Source organism: Thermobia domestica, chromosome 13 (genome assembly GCF_964235325.1).
Source record: "Thermobia domestica chromosome 13, izTheDome1.hap1.1, whole genome shotgun sequence".
NCBI lineage: Eukaryota > Metazoa > Arthropoda > Insecta > Zygentoma > Lepismatidae > Thermobia > Thermobia domestica.
Genome location: NC_137466.1, coordinates 95004263 through 95025494, shown reverse-complemented (window position 1 = coordinate 95025494; position 21232 = coordinate 95004263). Strand labels below are relative to the sequence as shown.

Genomic DNA, 21232 nt, shown 5'->3' with positions numbered 1-21232 from the left:
AAACACCGTGTGCGTGGGTTTTCTCGGGGTTCTCCCGTTTCCTTCCACTTTCTTCATTCCACCATTTCATTCATCACTCATCATCACCGTCTCCTTTAGCCTAACCGACATAACCGTGGGACGTAAAACTTAAAAATTTCATTTCGTTTTATTTATGGAGGCTATAAATAGATAAGATGATGTAGTTGTGTGTACCTGGGTACATATTAAGCCCATTTGTACTGGGTGCATATTAACATTTGTGCATACGGTTTGATTTTGACATTGGATTCTATTCTTTCCATAGGAGAAAAGAAGAAATGACAGGACAAAATATCTGCCATTCCATGTCACCAACGTATTTCATAATTCGAATTCAATCATCTTATACATGATGCTCCAACGATAAATAAACATTAGCCTTTGTTTGCAGTACTACAATTACGAGCACTAAAATATTCTTCATGTTCTTTCGTAAGTAACATTCTAAACGATCTGATGAATTTTAGTTCAGTTTGTTTATGTAGTGTAAATATTTTCCGCTTACTTGGTAGAATATGCTTAGATATAACAAATAAGATTCCGCTTACCTGGCACAATATGCTTAGTTATACCAAATAAGATTCCGGTATACAAAAGGAGCATTGAAAAGATTTACTGAACGTTTCGTTCAAAGTTTCAAAGATTAATGATTCAATGTGCATTCTTTTAATATATGTGTTAATATATGTGTTTGGTAGGAGGGAGGATAATAAATATTCTATAAGTACTCGTGTATCGTCAATATACATTCTTTTGTACTCGTGTAAGGTCAATATTATTTTTAATTCCCATTGTGCTTAAAGTATGTAACGTAATCTGTCTATTTCATATTCTTAAAGAGGAAGAAACAGTGGTAATGTTAAACAATGAGTTGTTTCCGTTCTGATGTAAGTTAGATATAACTATTAATATTTTGTATTGTCTTTTCTTCTTGTTTAATTTCAAATGAAATTATGATTACAATACTAATACGTATAAGCTTTATATATATATACATATATGGCTTTATCATATAGTGAGAACTATGATAAGTTGCAGAAACTTATTCATTTTAATGTATATTTTGAATTTATGAATAATATTTAAAATATTGCATAATTTTAGAACCAATAGTTTCTACTTACGAATAAAATTAATTTGTAGAAATGAAATCTTCCGAATAAAGTTAGATAAATAAAAGTCACCTTACATCGCGATCTATAATCTACTATACAATCCATCCAGTATAATTAGTTTAGAATGCTCCAAGAGCATTTCAGAACGAAGTTTAAAAGAATTAATTTTTCTTACTAACTTCTACGGGCTTTATACCGATTGTTCTACGTACTTTATTATTATGCTTATTAAATAATTCTTGTGATATTCTATCCATCTATAATTTCCTTGAGTACTAAATTTTTTCCACATGTTTTGTTTAAGAGTTCTATTAAAACGTGTTACGATATGTTGTTTTACGAAAACACATGCTGAAAATGGAGAGCTCAAAATTGAAAAATTCGCAAAATATAATCTTTCTATGACTTAAGGTTCCCGAGATATAGCTCCTTAAATCTCCCGAAATCGGAACTTTTCCGCCCAATATCTCGGGAACGGTAAGAGTGACGCGAAAAATTCCATCACTTCTTTCAGACAGTTTTTTATGCTCTATCGAACGGAAGGTAAATTGAAAAATTAGCAAATAACAGACACACACACAGAGAGACAGACATAGAGAATTCAGCAACGAACTTGTCAAGTTCATTCAAAATGCAAATGCAAAATACAACTGAAAATCACTCATTTTCAGCTCCTAAGGAAGTTCAAAGGCGGTATACTAACTGTAAGAAGAATTTACAGGAGGCATGCAGGTGCCTAGTGAACTTTAAAGATGATCTTCCTGTTCTGATTTTCATAACTGACAATTGACATCCTTATAAATGTTATAACCGAATTACTTTTATACCCACATATTAGAATTATGAGTCTAATGCAAAATTTACAGAATTTATATCTAGATTAAGGTTCGTTATAAATATGTTGTACTATTCTATAACATTTTTCATGCCTTGAAATTTCTTCTTTCTTACTTTGACCTAGACAAGTTTTTTACTATTTCATCGAAGCTTAGATTCCTATCCAAGAACTGCTCGACAGAAAGAATGGTTAATCCATTCAATCATGGCCCATGCTGCTCATAGAAAGTTTATTATTATTATTGTTATTATTATTATTATTATTATTATTATTATTATTATTATTATTATTATTATTATTATTAGTAGTAGTAGTAGTAGTAGTAGTAGTAGTAGTAGTAGTAGTAGTAGTAGTAGTAGTAGTAGTAGTAGTAGTAGTGGTAGTAATAGTAGTAGTAGTAGTAGTAGTAAAAGTTTAGGAAATGAACGCACCACGTTGGTAGTTTTGAAGGAATGATCAGCAATAACATGAAAACTACACATTTCCGGGAAATTGAATAAAAAGAAATGCATCTTTTTCACTATAAGAGTTAACAATGGCGGATTAAGGCATCTTGCAGCCCTAAGCTATTTATGGCCGGAGGCCCTTCATTCGCAACTACACTAACCCCGTGATAAGCTGTCCACTATTGAAATCGTCTCAGCATATTTTCGACAATTGTGCTTTAGCCACAGACTGTTCTACACTACATCTACCTTTTAGTATATACAGGTATTTTTCTGATCATTCATGTAGTAGATGAGGTCATGCAACGCTTTCTTATCAGTATTGAGGGTGAACTGTGAAGTCGTGTTGACAGAAAATTTAGATTTGTTATTATAGCGTAATAATGAAATACCAAATCAAACAAAACGTTACTGAATGACTTGTTCTTTCGATTTTTTTTTTATTTTGTGATCCCTCTGAGTTCTGTGGACCTAGGCAGCTTGCTTGAATCAGACACTGAGAAGATAAGCTAATTCACTGGTTGTTGTCACTTTAGAGATCTCACTACTAAGTGACGACCAAATATTAAAATTTCTAGAAAAAAATCTTTTATATTTTTTAGTTTGTTAAGGTAAAAACTTAAGAATTCAGAATGAAACTCATCGGTATGATTATAGAAATGAATATCATGTACATACTTGTTGCTCGAATATATTGTTGCTTTACATCCAAGCTTACAATAGTGTCAATGTTGTAAGAGTGACAATTTTATAAACGATCATGGATCGGAAGTAATATTAGATATAATGTTACATTTTATTTTTAAAAGTTAAATTTGACAATTTATTATAGAATTTTATATATTAATTGTTCAAATGGTCCTATTGTAATATTGAAGAGAAATTACGATTTCTTTCTTCGTGTATATTTTTTTTCTGATATCAACATCATGTTTTAAAGATGTAGAGTTTCCAAAGTGAAATGTCACAATTTTCAAACATTTGTAACTCAGAAACAACGTTATTAAGATGGTAAAATTCTCCATCTAAAAATTCAATTTGACAAGCTAAATTAGTAATTCGAATGTCTCCTCATTTCAAACTAAAAGAGATTCTCTATTATTATTTTTTTCTGGAGAATACTCTTACGCAAGATCCATTTATTGAAGTATCCTTTTCAGTACATTATTAGATTTCATTACTTTGTGATTCATTGTCATTGATATGTGCCAAAAGTTGAAGATATATTATGGTAATTTCGTAAATGATTAACCAAAATATGAAGAGGTTTAATCTAGATGTCAGGAATCATCTGTAGTCTGTATATTTTAACACTGTTCACCGGACACTCGCTGTGATTATCTATATAGTTATTTGTGTGTTTGATTGTGTCTGTTACAAAGGAGAAGTAAATTCTTCGAATACATTATATGTCATTTATCGTGTTTTGACTGCCATCTCAAAAGTAGTTGTCTCAGCATTTGAGGAAATGATAATTGCATGATTTAAGAAGTAGCAAGATTCGTTATGCGAAGGATGGCACTTAGTTGCGAATATGGTACTTCTGAAATCCATGTTCTTTCATTTAATGTGATAAATTACCGAAGTCATTTTGACTTTAATTGGCAGACCACATGGTATACGCATGATTCAACTTGATTTTGAAACAATACAATTTCCACACTGTTGTTCGATTGTGAACAGATCTTTTGTAGAATGTTCGATTGTGTATGTTTTATAGAGAGTCTTCTTTTCACAAAATATCAGAATAACCTTTCTCTTTGTTGTTATGTAAGATAAACCAATAAATTACAGCCAAACAATCATCCATAAACTGTATTATAAGTATAAACCAATAAATTACGGCTAAGCAACCATCCGTAAAATACATTATAAGCATTCAAGAAGTGAGAACTTTATTCTTTTGTGAAGCAAACAAAAAATTCTTTGTCTAGATTTACAGTTCAGGTTTTTGATTAAAAGGTAAGGATTTCATGGTTATACTGGTGAGTGCGCAAGAGTTCTGTCGATGTTTTTGAAACTTACAACATTTTATAGTGTAGCATTTTTTTTCAAAATACGAATATCATTTTTCTAAATGTTATACAAATTATATCCATAAACTAATTTAGTATCAGTAGATGTAGAGTATTAATTTTCATATTCAATTCAATATAAGTTGAAACAAATAATTCTGTTTTGTGTATAATTAAGGAGTACCACAGAACTGTTATTCTGTGAAGAAAGACGGTTAAACACTTTACTTCAGGGATGCAAATAACCACTCGCCCACTCGTCAGGGCGAGTGGTTCATCAGTGCGGGCGAGTATTTAATATAATACCGAAGATAACTAAATGATTTCTATTGTGGAATGTGGGCTAGTAGCTTTTTTCTTGGGCTAGTAAACTTGTGTTGCTTATTTGCATCCCTGCTTTACTTATAATTAGGCTTAAATTAACTACAACTGATTCCCATCACAGACATCATTCATGGAATACTACTTCTACATTTAACAATTATTACCACAATTTTAAAAAGTTTTTCTCAAATATATATAAAAAACTTCCAGGCAACAGGCAGCGGTGGCTGAATGGTAGAGAGCTTACTTCTGATGCGTGAGGTTCCAAGTTTGATTTCAGCTTCCGCCAAGTGAGCCTTGTGGTAGATAAACACACGCAGATGTGCTTGTGTTTATTTCGGAGTTCTCTCGTTTCCTCCCACTTTTATTCATTCCATCATTATTATACATCTCATTATCCCACGGTGGATAATTCTGGCGTGTTAAACTAAAAGCAACTTCAAGTAACTTTCTAGTTTCTTCAAGATGGATAAACATTAAACCATTACACTTGTCTCTCACAAGGAGACTTACAGAAATGTCACTCACCGATTTGAATGAAACTTTGCATACTTCTAGAACATCGAAAAATAATCGACACATATTTTTTTATTTCGGTAATGGTGCGGATTTAAGGGTAGAAATCATTCTTTGGACGGTAGGAGTTGTCTCCAAGCAGAGCCAGAAAACAATCATTTAATGTAGAAGAAAATATACCGGCAAGGGAAGGGGTAGAACAGTTGATGCAGAATCTGACGTCAAAATTACAAATTTCAAAATGGCGGATCCAATATGGTGATTACAATTACAAAAATTTTTCTAGTTTGAAATGCTCTGTAGTTAGGCAGAATAATCATAGTTAGCTGGGGTTACTGCGAGAAGATTACTGAAAGATTTGAAACCTCTTTCTGTACGTACTTTAACGAGATGCTTGATCAGAGTGCGTCTCTGCGCCTCTCACTATTAGGAGTGATTATTTAAAGTGAGTTCTCTTGCCTCTCACTATCCAGGATGCTTATTGAAAGTGAGTCCTATCTCCTCTCTCTCTAGTCGCTGTGTTTATTTAAAGTGAGTCCCCTAGCCTCTCACGTCAGAACTTCATTTATCCTCAATTGTTATAATTATGAATTTATCGAGAAAACGTTTTACAGTAATGATATTCCGCAAAAAAAAAAAAAAAAAAAAAAGTGTGTGATGTATAAACATCGTTTACAACACTCACATTTATTACGGAAATAGCTGTAACGAAATCGCAAAATGCTTCAGAATCTTTGAAACAAAATGTTACGGGTCAAACGCAAGTGTTTTTTCTTCCAAATAACCGCTTTTGCACCACGCATACCTAATAAAATTTGCAAATATGGAAGAAGAAAACTGATTATGAATCAGTGATTGAATCTTATTAGGGAAATGTAAATTTATGTTATAATTATAGAGAAGGACAATGTCAGAAAAATGTCTCAAGAAGTTTTTCCACGGCCTAAAAAAGAACAAATCATGAGGCTGAATCCTACCAGTTGTTTCTGCAGTAAGGGTTTCTATTTTGAGGTACTCTTTTGTTCTTAAAATAGGTTCAAAAGTTGATAAATTGTGATCACCCCACGAATCAAATTACAAAGTGGACTTTGCATTAGACGCTGGGAGAAAAACCTCTTGAAACCATTATCTCATATGACTTGTTAATTTTCCCTAATTTGGTGCTTTCACAAGGACATTTTCAGATTTAAAGAGATTGTTTTGGACTATAATGAGAGACGAGGGGACTCACATTCAATAAGCACCCCGGATGTTCCTTCTACATGTATGTTTCTTCTACATTAAATGATTGTTTTCTATCTATGCTTGGAGATTACCCCTACTATTCAAACGGTAGTTTCTACCCTTAAACCCGCACCACTGCCGAAATTAAAAAAATAAGTTCGATTATTTTTCGATGTTCTACAAGTATGTAAAGTTTCATTCAAATCGGTGAGTGACACTTCCGTAAGTCTCCTTGTCAGTCCACTATAAACAAATTACAATGTATTCCAGTAATGATAATCTTTTTTCCCCTCTAATAATTATTGTATGTCTTTTTCTGATATTCTCATTTTTAAGATAAATGTTTCTCTTGTAAATTGCCAAAATATAATAATTCACTTATTTTAATCACAGTGTTGTTGATGCTGCAACAGAAGATAAACCCTTGGCATCCAGATCCCTTGCAGGTTTAGGGATGTGTGGTCAGTATATGAATGATTCTCCCTGTAATTTCTAGCTTTGAAAACATAAATTTTTAGAGCAAGTAATAGCAAATATCACTACTGCTTTTGATCAAGGAAGGAGTGTCTGTTTCATAGAACGAATGTTCAGGTGGTAGGAAAAATGATTATGTAATATTTTTTCTCCAAAATGTTACGAATAGTAAGCAATGATATACTAACGATTTATTATTTCTTTAGTTCTTATTACTCGAAAATGTGAATTCAAAAGTAAAATATGTAATCAAATTATCAGATTTTCAATGTTAGAGAGTTCTAGATCATAAAGAAGATTCCGAAATCTATTCATGGTTGTCTCTTGTGGTGTGTCGTATGTGTGGAGTGGGTGTACTCGAATTTTTCATCTGCTTTAACATTCCATGTTTTATTAAAATTCATTCACCTCCATTACTTATGTTGCAAAGTAACGCGATCTTCCAAGTTGCAAAGTACATTTGTAAGACATTTCCTTCTTCTATCATATTCATATGGTTAATTGGTGATTTTCTTAAAAAAAAAAAAAAAGTAATATAGTATCTCTCGTCTTGTTCAGTTGGACTAAAGTATAATCAACTTGTGGAGATTAATCTAAATCTATAAATTTTAATAGCCGATTGAATTTCGAAGAGAATCTGTTTCTGAATCAGTTTTCTCCAATGCGAATTTCGTTGTTGTTATTGAAATAATTCTACCACTTACCTAGTATATTTGGGGCGTTCGGTGCACAAGATATTCAAAAGTCCAATTTTTGAACATTTTGTGCGTATTGTATCTTTAAGATCTCTACCTGAAGCTCTTTTCAGTCCTTAAAATATTCATGTCTAGATATTGTAAATAAATCTTATAACATGAAAGACAGTGTTTACTTTCCTACGTATTGAGATGGAGTACAGACTTTGTTTTTTTCTCTCACATCTTTGGTAATTGAACTTGAATTTCTTGTGCTCTAAACGGTCTATTTCATGTATCAGCAAGAAAATTTCCATTTTCATTCTGAAAAACTTTTAACTCGCTAGTATTCGTTACCGAGTAACTTCTTTTCTCATGAAAATCTCTGATGTTTTTAATATTTTCGTTTTCATTCTTATTTTTGACATGTTATCTTTTGTTCATACCTAAAGTATAGTAAACTTAGTACTTAAATCTTACTTTTTGCGTTTTCACAGTTCTCTAATTCTAAACCTAACCTATTCCCTCTAACCTATATGTACTTGTTCAACTATTCACCTGTTTAAACTCTCCACCAAATCAGGTTCGCAAGTGTGAATTTTCGAAAATATTTAAAGGACATGAGCCTTTGCAACATTTGATTTGCATGTCCTTCTTTTATTGTGTTTTGCAGGGCTTATATAATAGGTGACAAAATAACGTTTTTCTGTGAAATCCATAGTTTCATCCAATTTACAAAAATGCAGAACCATATTATAATCAAACTAATTCTTAAAATTTTCCATCTTTTCTTTCCTAGAAAGGTTTACTTTAGCTATCTTCAAACAGTGAGATTTACCAATTATGTATTATTCTTTAAGTAATTAGCAAAAACTCGTACCAGGCTTTATTTTTCAAATTAAACATCGTTACATTTTTAACGCTCAAAATTCCAACAACTAAAGGTTTTCGGACCATGTCCTACCTGCACTTACCACGTTTCAACAGTAACTGACTGTAAAACGTTGTTTATCGTATTATCAGAAGTGTGATTTCTGATCAATACATCAATACAACAGAAGTGTGAGTAAGAGACCCTCAAGTTCTTCCATGCTATCCTGTACGGATTCTAAACTTGTACTCGATTGGCCTGAAGATATCACGAGACTGGCAAAATATGAAATTTATGGTAGAAAAATGTATGAAACAAGGGAGTGAACGAAATATTCCATCACGACGACAATGATAATGTTGGTTAAGAAATCGTATCCAGATAGATACGAAGACTACAGAAATGTTCGTCTCATATCGCATGCGGGAAAAATTATGCTTGAAATGCTGACCTAAAGGTGGATGAAAGAATAAATTAGGAAGTGCAGAAGAAACGGTTTGGATTCGGAAAGAGTAAGGAAATAAGTAATTATATTGGCTTATTAAAAGAAAACGACGAAAGTTTGATTGGAAACGGGAAGAGAGTGTGTTCTGAATATTTTGATGTGGAAAATGTTTTATATGGGTGAACTAGATATTGTTAATGGAGGCTCCAAAGAACGTGGGGTCAGAATAGAAGGATCAAAGACATATGAAATTTGATTGTTATTGTTAAAATAGAGAAAGAAAGGACAGGGAAGAACATAGCTGGGAAGACAGATTAACAGGGATGTTATGTCTCGTCATCCTCACTTAGTATATCACCTAGAAGAGATGGTGAAGAAAAGTCTATATCCAGAAAGATTGAAAGATAAAATTTGACTATGAGACAGAAACATCATATGTATACGGTTCGCAGATGCACGGCGCTTGTTGCGGATTCTAATAATAATAGTATGTTAGAAAAGTTGAGAAAAGGCAAGAAGAATGTAAGAGGAAAACAAATGCTAAATACAGAATCAACAGTAATTGGAACGAAGCAGTAGGTATCAAATATAGAAGTACAATATGAGAAAATAGAACAGATGACTAGTTTTTTTGGTATCTAGAGTATTACTAGTGAACATACGACGTGAGAACGTGAGTGGAATTAAAAAAGGAGGCATTTCAATAAAAAGTTAAGAAATATTCTTATAAAATATTTCATGTGGAATATTGTACTCTATGAGGAAGAAACACGGGCAAAAAAGCTGTGAAGCTGTGAAAAATACTGCAGGCTGTTAAAATGTGAGTGTGGAGAATAATGTTGAGCATTATCTGAATCGGAAGCAAAAGAAATAAGAAATTATTACGAAAAGTAGAGGAGAAAAGAATAATATTGGATGTAATTTTTAAAAAAGAAGCTTGTTAGGACATTGGTTGAGAAGGGACTTGATGACAAACATGATGCAAGGTATGGTGACAGGAAAAGAGAAAGATGTTGAAACAGGCTACAGTCGATACCTTGTATTAATACAGAAAATTACATGAAAGTTTTTCAACTTGAAGCAAGTGACCTACCAGTAATGACAGCATATGTATAGTTACGATTGTGTTGTCATGACTACTTTAAACACGTGAATTCTGTTGAACGAAAATAATAATAAATATATTCATGACCAGGATAAAATATGTTGCATTGATAGTTGGCTTCTATTCAAGTGGGATTTAATAGGGTATGTATTTGCGTGTACAGTACATGCTTACAAACATAATACATGCATTAAAAATATGAAATGGTGTAATTGCTGCAGAATACGTAATCTGCTTGTGAAGGTATGATTTTAACAATTTATCTATTATTTTTAGTTTTATTTCTTTCTAGTTATAACGCTATGTTTTATAATACTTCAAGTAGATCATGCTAATATTGAAAGCATAACTTTGTGAAATTTTCCGCGCTTCATTTTTCATGCTGGATACTATTAACATCCTAATTGTACATTGTTTTGAATACATATATGTGGAAATTTACAAATAATTAGAGATGCCACCAGCAATTAAGGACATTAGTACACAAATACGAAGATTTAGAAAAAACCCTCTTACCACGAAAGGATAAAGTAAACATTTTCATTAAATATTTTTCTTACACGAAAATACACGTATCAGTATCTGTGTAATCAAATCTTACGTTAATATGTGGTGAATTACAAACATGCCGATTTCACTGAAGTTTGATTTGCTTCATTTATATCCAGTTTTAGTAATTTGATAGTAACACACACTTTCCTTAAAATATACATTAATATCAAAAAAACTTATACTAAATTTACATTATCTCTTGTTACATTTTCTTTATCTTCAGCTCTCCTCCAATAAATACTAACCATCTAAAACTCAATGCTACAATTTTATACAAATTCATGTGCCAGAATGTCAATAGATTAATATACCAATAGAAATTAAGTATATTTTAATTTGTTGCTTGTTTAGGTTAGAGTTAGGAATTAAATTTCTAGGCTTCCGGCATCTATGATCATGTGAGCCCGTCAGATATGAGGGACGACGTCTCTCGGCGACCACACTACCTGAAAAATTCGGGAGGAAGAAAGGATTGGGGAAGAGAGCGATCTGAATCATCATGATATCCCTATATTTGCCATCCCGATATTTGACTTGTGTGTTTGAGGAAAATCTCACTCAGAATGCTTGGTCTGAAAAAAGATTGTTACACTTTTTCGATCGAGTGTCCCCATTAGGAGTTGAACCCAGTGCCACTGGCACCAAAGGCCATTTCTATTACTAGTGGTGCTGTACATTGTGAACACATCAAATCTTCTTTTAATTGCAAATTCTCATCGTCTTACTATTTACCAATTTCATCACGTTTAATAAAAATGGGAACATTGATTGATTTCAATCCCAAGCATAGAATTGAGTGAAAATCTCATTGAAGGTATACACCAGATGTATTCTATCAAAACCGCAATATTTTTACGAAAGCTATCTTGAGACATACCGTATATTCTAAATCGCGTGGAAGGAGTTAAATTCATTCCATCATTCCCGACTGATTCTAATCCAATAATTCTAACTAGGGATGACTAGAAAGGCTAAGAAAAATATAAGTCATATATTTCATCAAAACCAAATATTTGTTTACGAAACTTGTGGAACATGTTTTCTAATTTGTAAGATAAATACATCACTTATTTTTTTACTGATTTGAACTGCATTCAGGCTTATTCGAGAGCACAAATGAAATGTGTGCCATATTGCTTCAAAATTAAATATTTAGGTTTATTTTTAGGGAAAATGTCGTAGAACATGTTTTTTCTTCAGTTGGAGGATTCTCTTTATATTTTTGATAGATTTTAATCTCATACAGTGGGGCAATTTGGAGGACTAAAAGAAAGTTACGTCGTATTGCATCAAAATCGAATCATTTTTTTTCGAAATCTATAAAAGAAAATTCTTTTATGATATTTAAATAAGAAACGTTCGAAACTGGGAAGAACATACTTGTTTTAAAGTTTATTCTTGGTCGATTTCAACTGCAGAAACTGGCATTAGAATATCCTGAAGAAAGATTACACTACATTATGATTTATTGAAATCGAATATTTTTTACGTAGTTTACATTAAAAAACATAATGGATTTTATATATGTGAAAAAATGTGGAGTGGATTTAATTCTCGTTTCTGAGAGATTACGACTTTACGCAATAGCATTATTTCAAAAGATAGAAGGAAAGCATCACTAAGGTTAATTTAAATCGAATAAGTTTTACGAGAGTTCTAGTGGAACAGACAGACGGACGGACAGATAAATAAAAAATATCACGAATTTACACACACATATGCTGGTTAAGTAAAATGATATAATGCAATTATAATCATTACTGTTAAGGGTACACTTTGAGTACAATGAAAATCTTTTAGATTTAATATCGTAAAACTCATCTAATTTGTAATTTATAGAAAGAAAGCAAAAATAAATAAGAACGAGTAAAAGGAAATAATCGGAGAAAAACTCAACTATTCCAAATTAATTTTCATTGCATAGAAACAATTACTTTTCTTACTTCATTAAATCGGCCTTCAACATTAGCCGGGAAACAGACATGCAGACAGAGCAGAAGATTGAAAAAATCAACGAAACTGCAAACCTAAGATAGGAATGCATTGAAGAGACCGTTCCCATCGCCAGGAAATCAATTTGCTGAGATATGGACGCTTCATCGCTCAAAGAACGTCATACGAAGCTACAAATAGGACCAACGATTTGTAACATGATGACTTCTGCCTCTAAAATTCAGTCGCGCAAGATCTCCGTGTGCGAGCTCATCCTATTTGTTTAATTTAATCATCGAAAGACAAATTTAATATGAGGAAGAAGATATCCAATACGTAAAAAGACTGTTTTACAATTCTCTGGGTCCTTCAGAGTATTTAGAAGATACCCTCGACATCCTCCCAAAAAGAGGGAAGTCGCCGAAAAACATCGCCTTCACAGAAGAGAAGGGAAAAGACGATTGCTAGTCGCCCATGATGCTGGGACCCCGACTCCTTATTGATCACCGCACAGGATTTTCTAGCAATTTTGATGTCCAATGAACTAGAGGACTTTCCATTCACCTTTATGGACCAAATAAGTGCCACCGAACAACTTCTACAAACTGTGTAGTAGTGAAGTGTTTGTGTGAGTGTTGGTGCCGATTACGACGAACTGGAATGGAAAACTTTAAGTTCATAAGTAGTAAGCATTCGCTGACAAAAATCTGAATCTATTGCAGTTTCTTCACAAATGCCTATAACTCTGCTCTCCCGTCTGAATGTCTGTTGTGAGGCTAAGTGTTGTTTTTAGTCCGACACTAATCAAAATTTTTCCTAGAAATTAAATTCCAAATTAGATTCATTTTAGAGAACAAAGGTACTCTCATTGAGCTTCACACACTACCTTTGCTATTAATGAATGTTTCCTTTTGCTCACAATTTCCTCCACGAAATTTGTGTACCCTTTATTTACTCTCATAATCTCCTTCGTAGAATAAAAATGGGGATACGTTCTAGATTTGTAGGTATGGAAACCTCATCTGGAAAAGAGCTCTAGTATGCGCTGTGCCTCTGAGCCCAGGTAAGCCTCAGTAGCATAGGCACACAACGATATTGTTAATGTGAAGAAGTTTGATGTTCCTCAGGATATGCGATCTACCACATTCCCTTAAGAAAAAAAAAAGTTTGCTGACACAATAGCTCTCTTTCTAATTTTCAAGGTCCTATTCTTATAGACTCACACTTAAGTTTGAAAATTTCTATCACTTTCACTTTAGAAAGTTTGACTCTTTTTCGAATTGATTTCTTGTTTTAATTTTAATTTCTCGTGAGGCTAGTAAAGGATGCAAGTCGTCTCGTGCAAATTCCTACTTCGCAAAGTTGAAGCACTAAAACATTCAGGAAGTTTCTCAACTAGTTTTTTTAGTAAACATCACAATTACTTTTTTTAAAAAAATCTTTTGACAACCTTTAAACTATCACATATATGCTTTGAATTGAGATCACTAGGGCATGATCTTCATGTTTTAATGTTTGTTTACATTTTATATTTCAAACTAAAAAAATAGTGAAACTAATTAATGTTCAATTAATATATTTCATATTTGAAGTTCAATATTCAATCAACATTTTTAAAGTTCAGTTTTGTCGTTATAAAATGTGCTAATATCATAATATTCTTTATATTGATAGGTCATATTCACAAATATGTGTGGTTTAAGCTACTACAGTGACCAATGGCGCAGTTCCTGATGGACACATTCTGCAGCTATTTTGCACTTTTCACTTTAATAATATCATTCGAAATAATCAAGGCTGCAAGTGAAGGTAACAGGTTTATTCTATTCACTTTTACAAATAATGATATTAATAATTATAATGTATTTATTATTGTTGGTTACTTACAAAATTAACATAGGATTTCATTACCATTATGTGCAGAAAAAGTTACATATTCTGTAAATGACGCTTTTATCAAGAATATCTTGTTTTCCTCTATACAGGGTGTTTCAAAACAACACCGATAACGTTTGGCAGGTGATTCCTCACACCAAGATAAGACAAAAAGTAAATACTAAACCTGGGTGCACAAATGTTTCCTTTCGGACTTATAGGCTGCCGGAAGCATGAAAAAAAACTTTAAAAGCCCATAGCTCCAGAACTATGGCACTTAACATAGTCGGGCAAGAGTTCACTTAGGAACTAGTATGTGCCCTGTCCAAAAATACATATTTCAGAATATTAAGATACTCACGCAACAATTTTTATAGAGGAAGTTTTGCTAAGGGCATAAAATGTGAAGTACTCACCAACTACCTCTGTAAAAATTGTTGCGAAGTACTACAAGATTAGCGATTCTCTCTCCTTTGTTTTGACGTTTACAAATCCCATCTAGTAGTAAAAGCAATTAAATGTTATTAAAGAGGAAAATATGTAGAAACGGAAGCTAATCAGGCTATGTACGACGACCTCATGTTTATTTATTATTATTATTATTATTATTATTATTATTATTATTATTATTATTATTATTATTATTATTATTATTATTATTATTATTATTATTATTATTATTATTATTTTGTGAAGAAATGTCCACTTCATGAGACTGAAATGACGGGTTATCTCTCCAAGAAAAGAAAGCCGACTAGTCATAGAAAATTTATTTTACCAACCTACAAGCTTAAATTTCTGAAAAAAAAAAAGTGGAAGTTGTGTTTCCTCAACAGGTGGCAGCAGAATTGCCGGTCTAGCTACGCAATCCAGTTAGTGACAAGGGAGTAGAGATGGCAGATGGCATGGTTTAAGCTTTGAAGAGTGGAAGTAGGGTCTAATGTGCTACTGGAAGTTTGAGAACCTTGCTATGGTTCACAGACAGTGGAGAGTGAGTATGGAACTGATCCACTTTCTCGAGTGACAAGTACAGGTCTACGAAACAAAACTGAAGTTTATAGAAAAATATGTTTAATGTGGTAGACCAAGGCTGCCTCACACGCCTACAAGTGCTGAATCCTCATTCTCGGTGCTCGAACTGTTTCAACGTTCGTCGCAAAAATCAAGACAAAACATTACGAGAGCAGTGTAAGAGCTAGTAGTGTGCTTCGCTAACTAAAGAAAGGTAAGTTGCATCTGTACATTCCAATGCTTATGCAACAGCTAAGTGACGACAATCCAGATCCCAGAATGATTTTATGTATGGGTTGAGAAAATGGTTACACATGAACCGGAATTTATGGGTAGCATTCCGGTTTAGTTTGATGAAAGATAATTTGGAGTTGTCAGTACGTATAATTTTGTATACTGGGCTGAAGAGAATCCCCATATTACTGTTGAAACATATGTGAATTTGCCTGATGCGATTTGTTTCCTAAGGGACTTATTGGGTCTTTCCATTTTGATGGTATTGTAACTATATAAAAAGTACCTCACAGTGCTTGCCGATTTCATTTTCCCTGCCATTCGTGCAATGTATGGTAATGACAGGTTTTATTACCAACAAATGGTGCTCCGCCGTAATATAACAGGAATGTGCCGATATAGGACCTGGATCAAAATGTACCAGACCACTCAATAGGATGCAAGGGGCCAATAAAGGAAAATAGTTTTCTGCGCGCTGTCCAGACTTTACGCCAATCGATTTTTTTCTTAGGGGGCACAATGAAAAAAGAGGTGTTTCATCATAAACCACGTAAGCTTGACACATTTTGGGATGATTTTCAAACGGAACGCACAGAAATCCCTTTGGACACTTCGATGCGAAGTACGGAAGCGGTCTTGATTCGTATTCTGAAATGTATCAACGCTGAAACGCTACCATTTTGAACATTTACTTTATCATTATTTGGAAGAAAGTACATTTATTTTTTAAATTGGACTGTAGTCTTATTTTCCACAGAAATCTAACTTTGTGGGTTGGAAAATAATAATTTTCTATGACAGTTCAAAGTGTATATAACGCACAGTTTTTAACGCACTCAGTATGAAGGTAACAAAAAATAACTGCTGCAAGGAGGCTGAATAATAATAATAATAATAATAATAATAATAATAATAATAATAATAATAATAATAATAATAATAATAATAATAATAATAATAATAAAGAAACTGGATAATTACACGAGCTAAATTCTATGATCTTCGAAGTGTCACTGAACAGCATCAATGCATATGTCTTTGTAAATAATTACTAGATATTGAAGTATAAACATTTATTCTTATATGAAACATGACAGTGTGTGGATATGAAGGATTACTAAAATATTTGATTGGATTTTCAGTTGTTGATGTTCATTTTGTTGCTATTTAAAAGACATTGTTGTTGCTATTATAATTATATAAGAATTAAAATTGTTTCAGGGCCAATTATCAGTAATGAAGATACAATTATTAATGGAGAAAGAGCTCATGAAGGAGAATTTCCATTTCAGGTAAAAAGAAATATCTTGTATTGTTCTTCTCATGCCGGTAGTTCACAAGGAAAGTTAACACCCGATTTGATTAGTTGAGTATATCGAAAAATATATATTTTGGTATACTACATAACAGAAGACTAATCAGTATAAGCAATTTCATACGTGTAAACAACTACTGTTTCCCACTTGGAGATCTTTTTCAGTGGATAATCTATACAAGGAATAGGAAGTTGCCTTCAATGCAATATGCATTCCCATTCTTTGGGCTGTCTCCATGCATTCCGTGTATTCTATAGCCTAACTGAGCCATAGTACAATCTCTTGACTTCCCTAAATCCAAACTACACATTAGATTGCGTTTTAGTGAAATATATTAATTTCACTAAATCAAATCTCAAATTTTCTCCCACGGCCATCGAATTTGATTTTTAATGAAATCGGAGTAAGTCCGAATCCCAACTTTGATGGAAAATAAGTGAAAAATCAAAGTTGTACACACCATAATATAGACGCTGAGCTCTTCGAGTTTTGTCAATATACCAGGCTTGGTTGATATCGGGTGAGTTATATTGATAGCAAGCAACATACAGGGTATAGTTAACTATACGACAAACTGTAAGGCATGATTCCTCACCAAATAAGGAAAAAAATATACGGACCTGTAGGAAGACAAGCATAATTTCAGAGCTAGGATCTCCACAAAAGTGGAAAAAATAAATTGCAATACACGTTATTTCGAACGCCAGGAACGGTGGGCTGACGATATATATTAGTGTAAATGGATACTACTTCCAAATTCAACAATGGGCGACGGGTCCGCAAGGGCAAAAATAAGTGTTGACAGCAGTGAACATTGAATGTGTCGGCGTGAAATCGGAAGTGTCAGGAACTACCAACTTTACGGTTCCTCTTACTAGAAATAGCACATGCTGCAATGTAATTTTTCACGCTTTTGGACGGCCTAGCTCTGAAATAATGCACCTTTCCCCACACGCCAACAATACGTTTTATTAATTTTTATGCGAGGAATCATCTCTAGACTGACTAGTTCATTAATACTCTGTATAAAATCCTTTCACTAAGGCCAAACCTAAATTTAGTAGCCAGTAACTCTTGAATAAAATGTCTGATATATTAGTGTGTAATGTGTATACCAAAAACAGCAAGGCCTCCAACAATAGCAAATTAAAAATAAACTAATCACTGAGTAAAATAAACCAATTAATTATTATAAAACTAATAACTTGTGACAGTTTCGTCAAATAACCACTTCCCTTCATCAGACACTATCATTTCATCAGAGATAATGCCTGATGAAGCCAAGTGGTTAGTTGGCGAAACTGTCATAAGATATTAGTTTTACAATAATAAATTGGTTTGTTTTGTCCAACGATTAGTTTATTTTAAATTATAGTATATAATTCACAAAGCTGGTGTAAGAGAGAATATAACTATACCAGTTTGGTCACAATCATGAATCTCATCAATCGAGTTTTTGTGAAATTTCTTGATTGCACTGTCAAAAAAGAAAGAAAAAAAGCGATGACCAATTACTCGTAAACCAAACACCTGAACATCATAATATTTTGCAAGAGTACTAATCTTTTCAAGGTCAGTGGCGTATCACTGCTTTGATGGCTTGGGCTACCACTAACCTTTATAACATATATTGGAACATCTGTATATTGTTATTATTATTATTATTATTATTATTATTATTATTATTATTATTATTATTATTATTATTCGCATTGGATAAGTGGTAGCCCTACTCACCAGAGTAAATGGAAGTTGTTCGAGTAATAAAGAACGCCGAAATAGGCGATTAGTAACGAAGGAGCCTTACTGTAAGAACCTTCACAACGTAACGCAAATAATGAACCATGTATTTATAACAGCCAAACCAACTATCGCAAAATACTATAAAACACAAAATTTTCGCTGCTTTGACGTAAACCGCTACGGAACACTCAAGAAAACAATTTTTCTAGAGGTAACTGCTGTTATCTAGCAGCCCGTTTTACGATGTGGGCAGAGGTGAAGCAAATGAAAATACGCTGATACGATTCTTGCTGTAGTAGCTAGAGAGTGGTTTCTGCTGCGTTGTCAAATAGAAGACCTCTTAAGTTAGCGAGGCAGACTGCGCGCAAAGAAGTTAGTGGATCTTTCTAAATATATACAGTTCTCAGAAACTTGTATCATTGAAAGAAGACAGTAAAGTATAAAATTATCAATATGATTTAGTGTCTATTATAATAACTTTATTTCGTAATATAATAGGGCTACCGCCGGTAAGGCCGGAAGCCCACAAAATAAGCCACTGATGAAGGGATACTACCATACCAGGTTTGGTAAAAATTGGATGAGTTTTGTCGATAGTACGCGATGATTTAATAATCCTTTGATTGATCTTTATCTTTTTAGGAAACTCAAATGAACGCTGGAAATTTTAGTGTTCAGATTTAAAATAGATTAGAATTAGTTTTGAGTAGTAATTTGTTTTAGAAATAATACTTAGTTGTGACTGAAAATATATTACCACAAAATAGTAAATACTGGCACTTACATAAAAAACTTTCTTTGTTCAGTTCTAACTCCTATTTATATGTTAATAAATTCTGTCCTAAAAATATTAAATAGAATCAGCGTTAGTTGTTGCATGAAGTATTTTCCCTTGAGATCATGTAACTAAGACTGAGTAATAAAGCGAGGGAGAGTTATTGTAGATTTGCCATTCCTTCCACATTTTATCCCATTAGTTTTTTCTCATGACTTTTTTCATCTTCTTTAAAATAAATCTTACATTAAGCTAAGATTTCATCTCATTTTTACCTGTCTGATCGTTTATCTTTATTTATTAATGACTGATTAGGGTTGTTTCAAATTACAGATATTTTAATGTGGTCTCTGCAAAGATCTATTTATTCATACTATGTGAGAATTAGATTACACAGAAGAGTTGAATTATATTCAGCTAAGTGTATATTTTAAAAATAAATTATAATGGTTGAAATGTTCATCAATTTAAATATTTTTTTTAAAAAATAATAAGCACTTGAAACTCGTCTTGAAATTGAAGAACTATGTGACTGGAACGTAGCACAGAAAACTTAAATATTCCCTTATTTTTCAGGTGTCTCTCCAAGTGTATGGAACACATAACTGTGGAGGCGTTATTTTAAATGAGGAATGGGTTCTAACAGCCGCTCACTGTATGATAGGGTAATTTACTAATGTAATGTACAAATTGTATTAAACACTACAAAAATTCAAACATAGTATTTTTTAAAAATCTTTATACAAACAGTGTAGTTATTCTAACCAAGATAATGTGAATATTATTTAAGGTAACTTAAATGTATCATCTGAATAAGTACATCCATAGACTAGACCAGGTTTTCTCAACCTGGAGGCTCGCGAGAGGTTTTATGGGGTTGAGAAGATAAACGGAAGAGAGAAATATAATTCTCTACTAAACAGACAAAGATAGGTCTACCAAACATTTTCAACAGGTGCAGAGCTGTTTAAAAATCAATTTAAATGACAGAGGTACGATATAAAGCTAATGAGAACTGCATATTGAAACCACCAGAAAAACGCAAATGGAACAAAACCTGCATATTGAAATACAATTAAAATTGAAAGCTATTGAGATAACTGAGCATGGTGCGATTTCACTACTGCGGCAATGTCCGATTTAATCTTCGTGAAGCACATTATCAAGTCATTTAAAATACTCAATAACTTTTTCAACAACTGTCCAAGTTTTTAAAACCGAAATTAGAAATTACTTTACTTTTTTATCATATGACCCAAAATTAAAGGAGTTATGAAGTTTTAAAATTTTGAAACAGTATGACGGATCGGATTCGATATTTGTAATATGAATGAACTGACCAAATTTGGTTTTAATCCATTCGCTTTCAGGGAAGTTACTGTATTCACTACACAAGAAATGGATTCAACTATTACAGAAATAAATGAATATCTTGAGATCTCCGCAATATGTATATTAAAAATCGCACACAAGCTTATTGCAATAAAATGGGGGTCGTGATAGAAATTAGGTTGAACACTACTGGACTAGATGAAGAACAAATCTCGAAGAATATATATAAATCTACGATAACTCCTTTACTAGCATTCTAAATCCAAAATTGATGGTCGCACAAGTTCTATTTGGAACCATATTAGTCTCTGGATTTCAAGTTTATCTTATATGCACCCATGAAATTACGCACCGAAAAGTTCTTAAAACTTTTAACATTACTCAAATTAAGAAC

General features: G+C 32.7%; 2 protein-coding genes across 2 annotated transcripts in view; one reads left to right on the top strand and one right to left on the bottom strand.

Moving 5' to 3' along the window:
- The window catches only part of LOC145668355 (trypsin-1-like), a 57907-nt gene extending 57196 nt beyond the window's left edge, over positions 1–711 (bottom strand). Inside the window, exon 1 of the mRNA XM_081736118.1 lies at positions 570–711. Coding sequence (XP_081592244.1) covers positions 570–624 — 55 coding nt within the window. The 5' untranslated portion in view covers positions 625–711. The remainder of the gene's footprint in view (positions 1–569) is intronic.
- Positions 712–6873: 6162 nt separating this feature from the next.
- Positions 6874–21232, top strand: part of LOC145669238 (trypsin-like) — a 39790-nt gene continuing 25431 nt past the window's right edge. The window contains exons 1-4 of the mRNA XM_081737562.1: positions 6874–6960; positions 14227–14361; positions 16894–16964; positions 20083–20171. Coding sequence (XP_081593688.1) covers positions 14271–14361; positions 16894–16964; positions 20083–20171 — 251 coding nt within the window. The 5' untranslated portion in view covers positions 6874–6960; positions 14227–14270. The remainder of the gene's footprint in view (positions 6961–14226; positions 14362–16893; positions 16965–20082; positions 20172–21232) is intronic.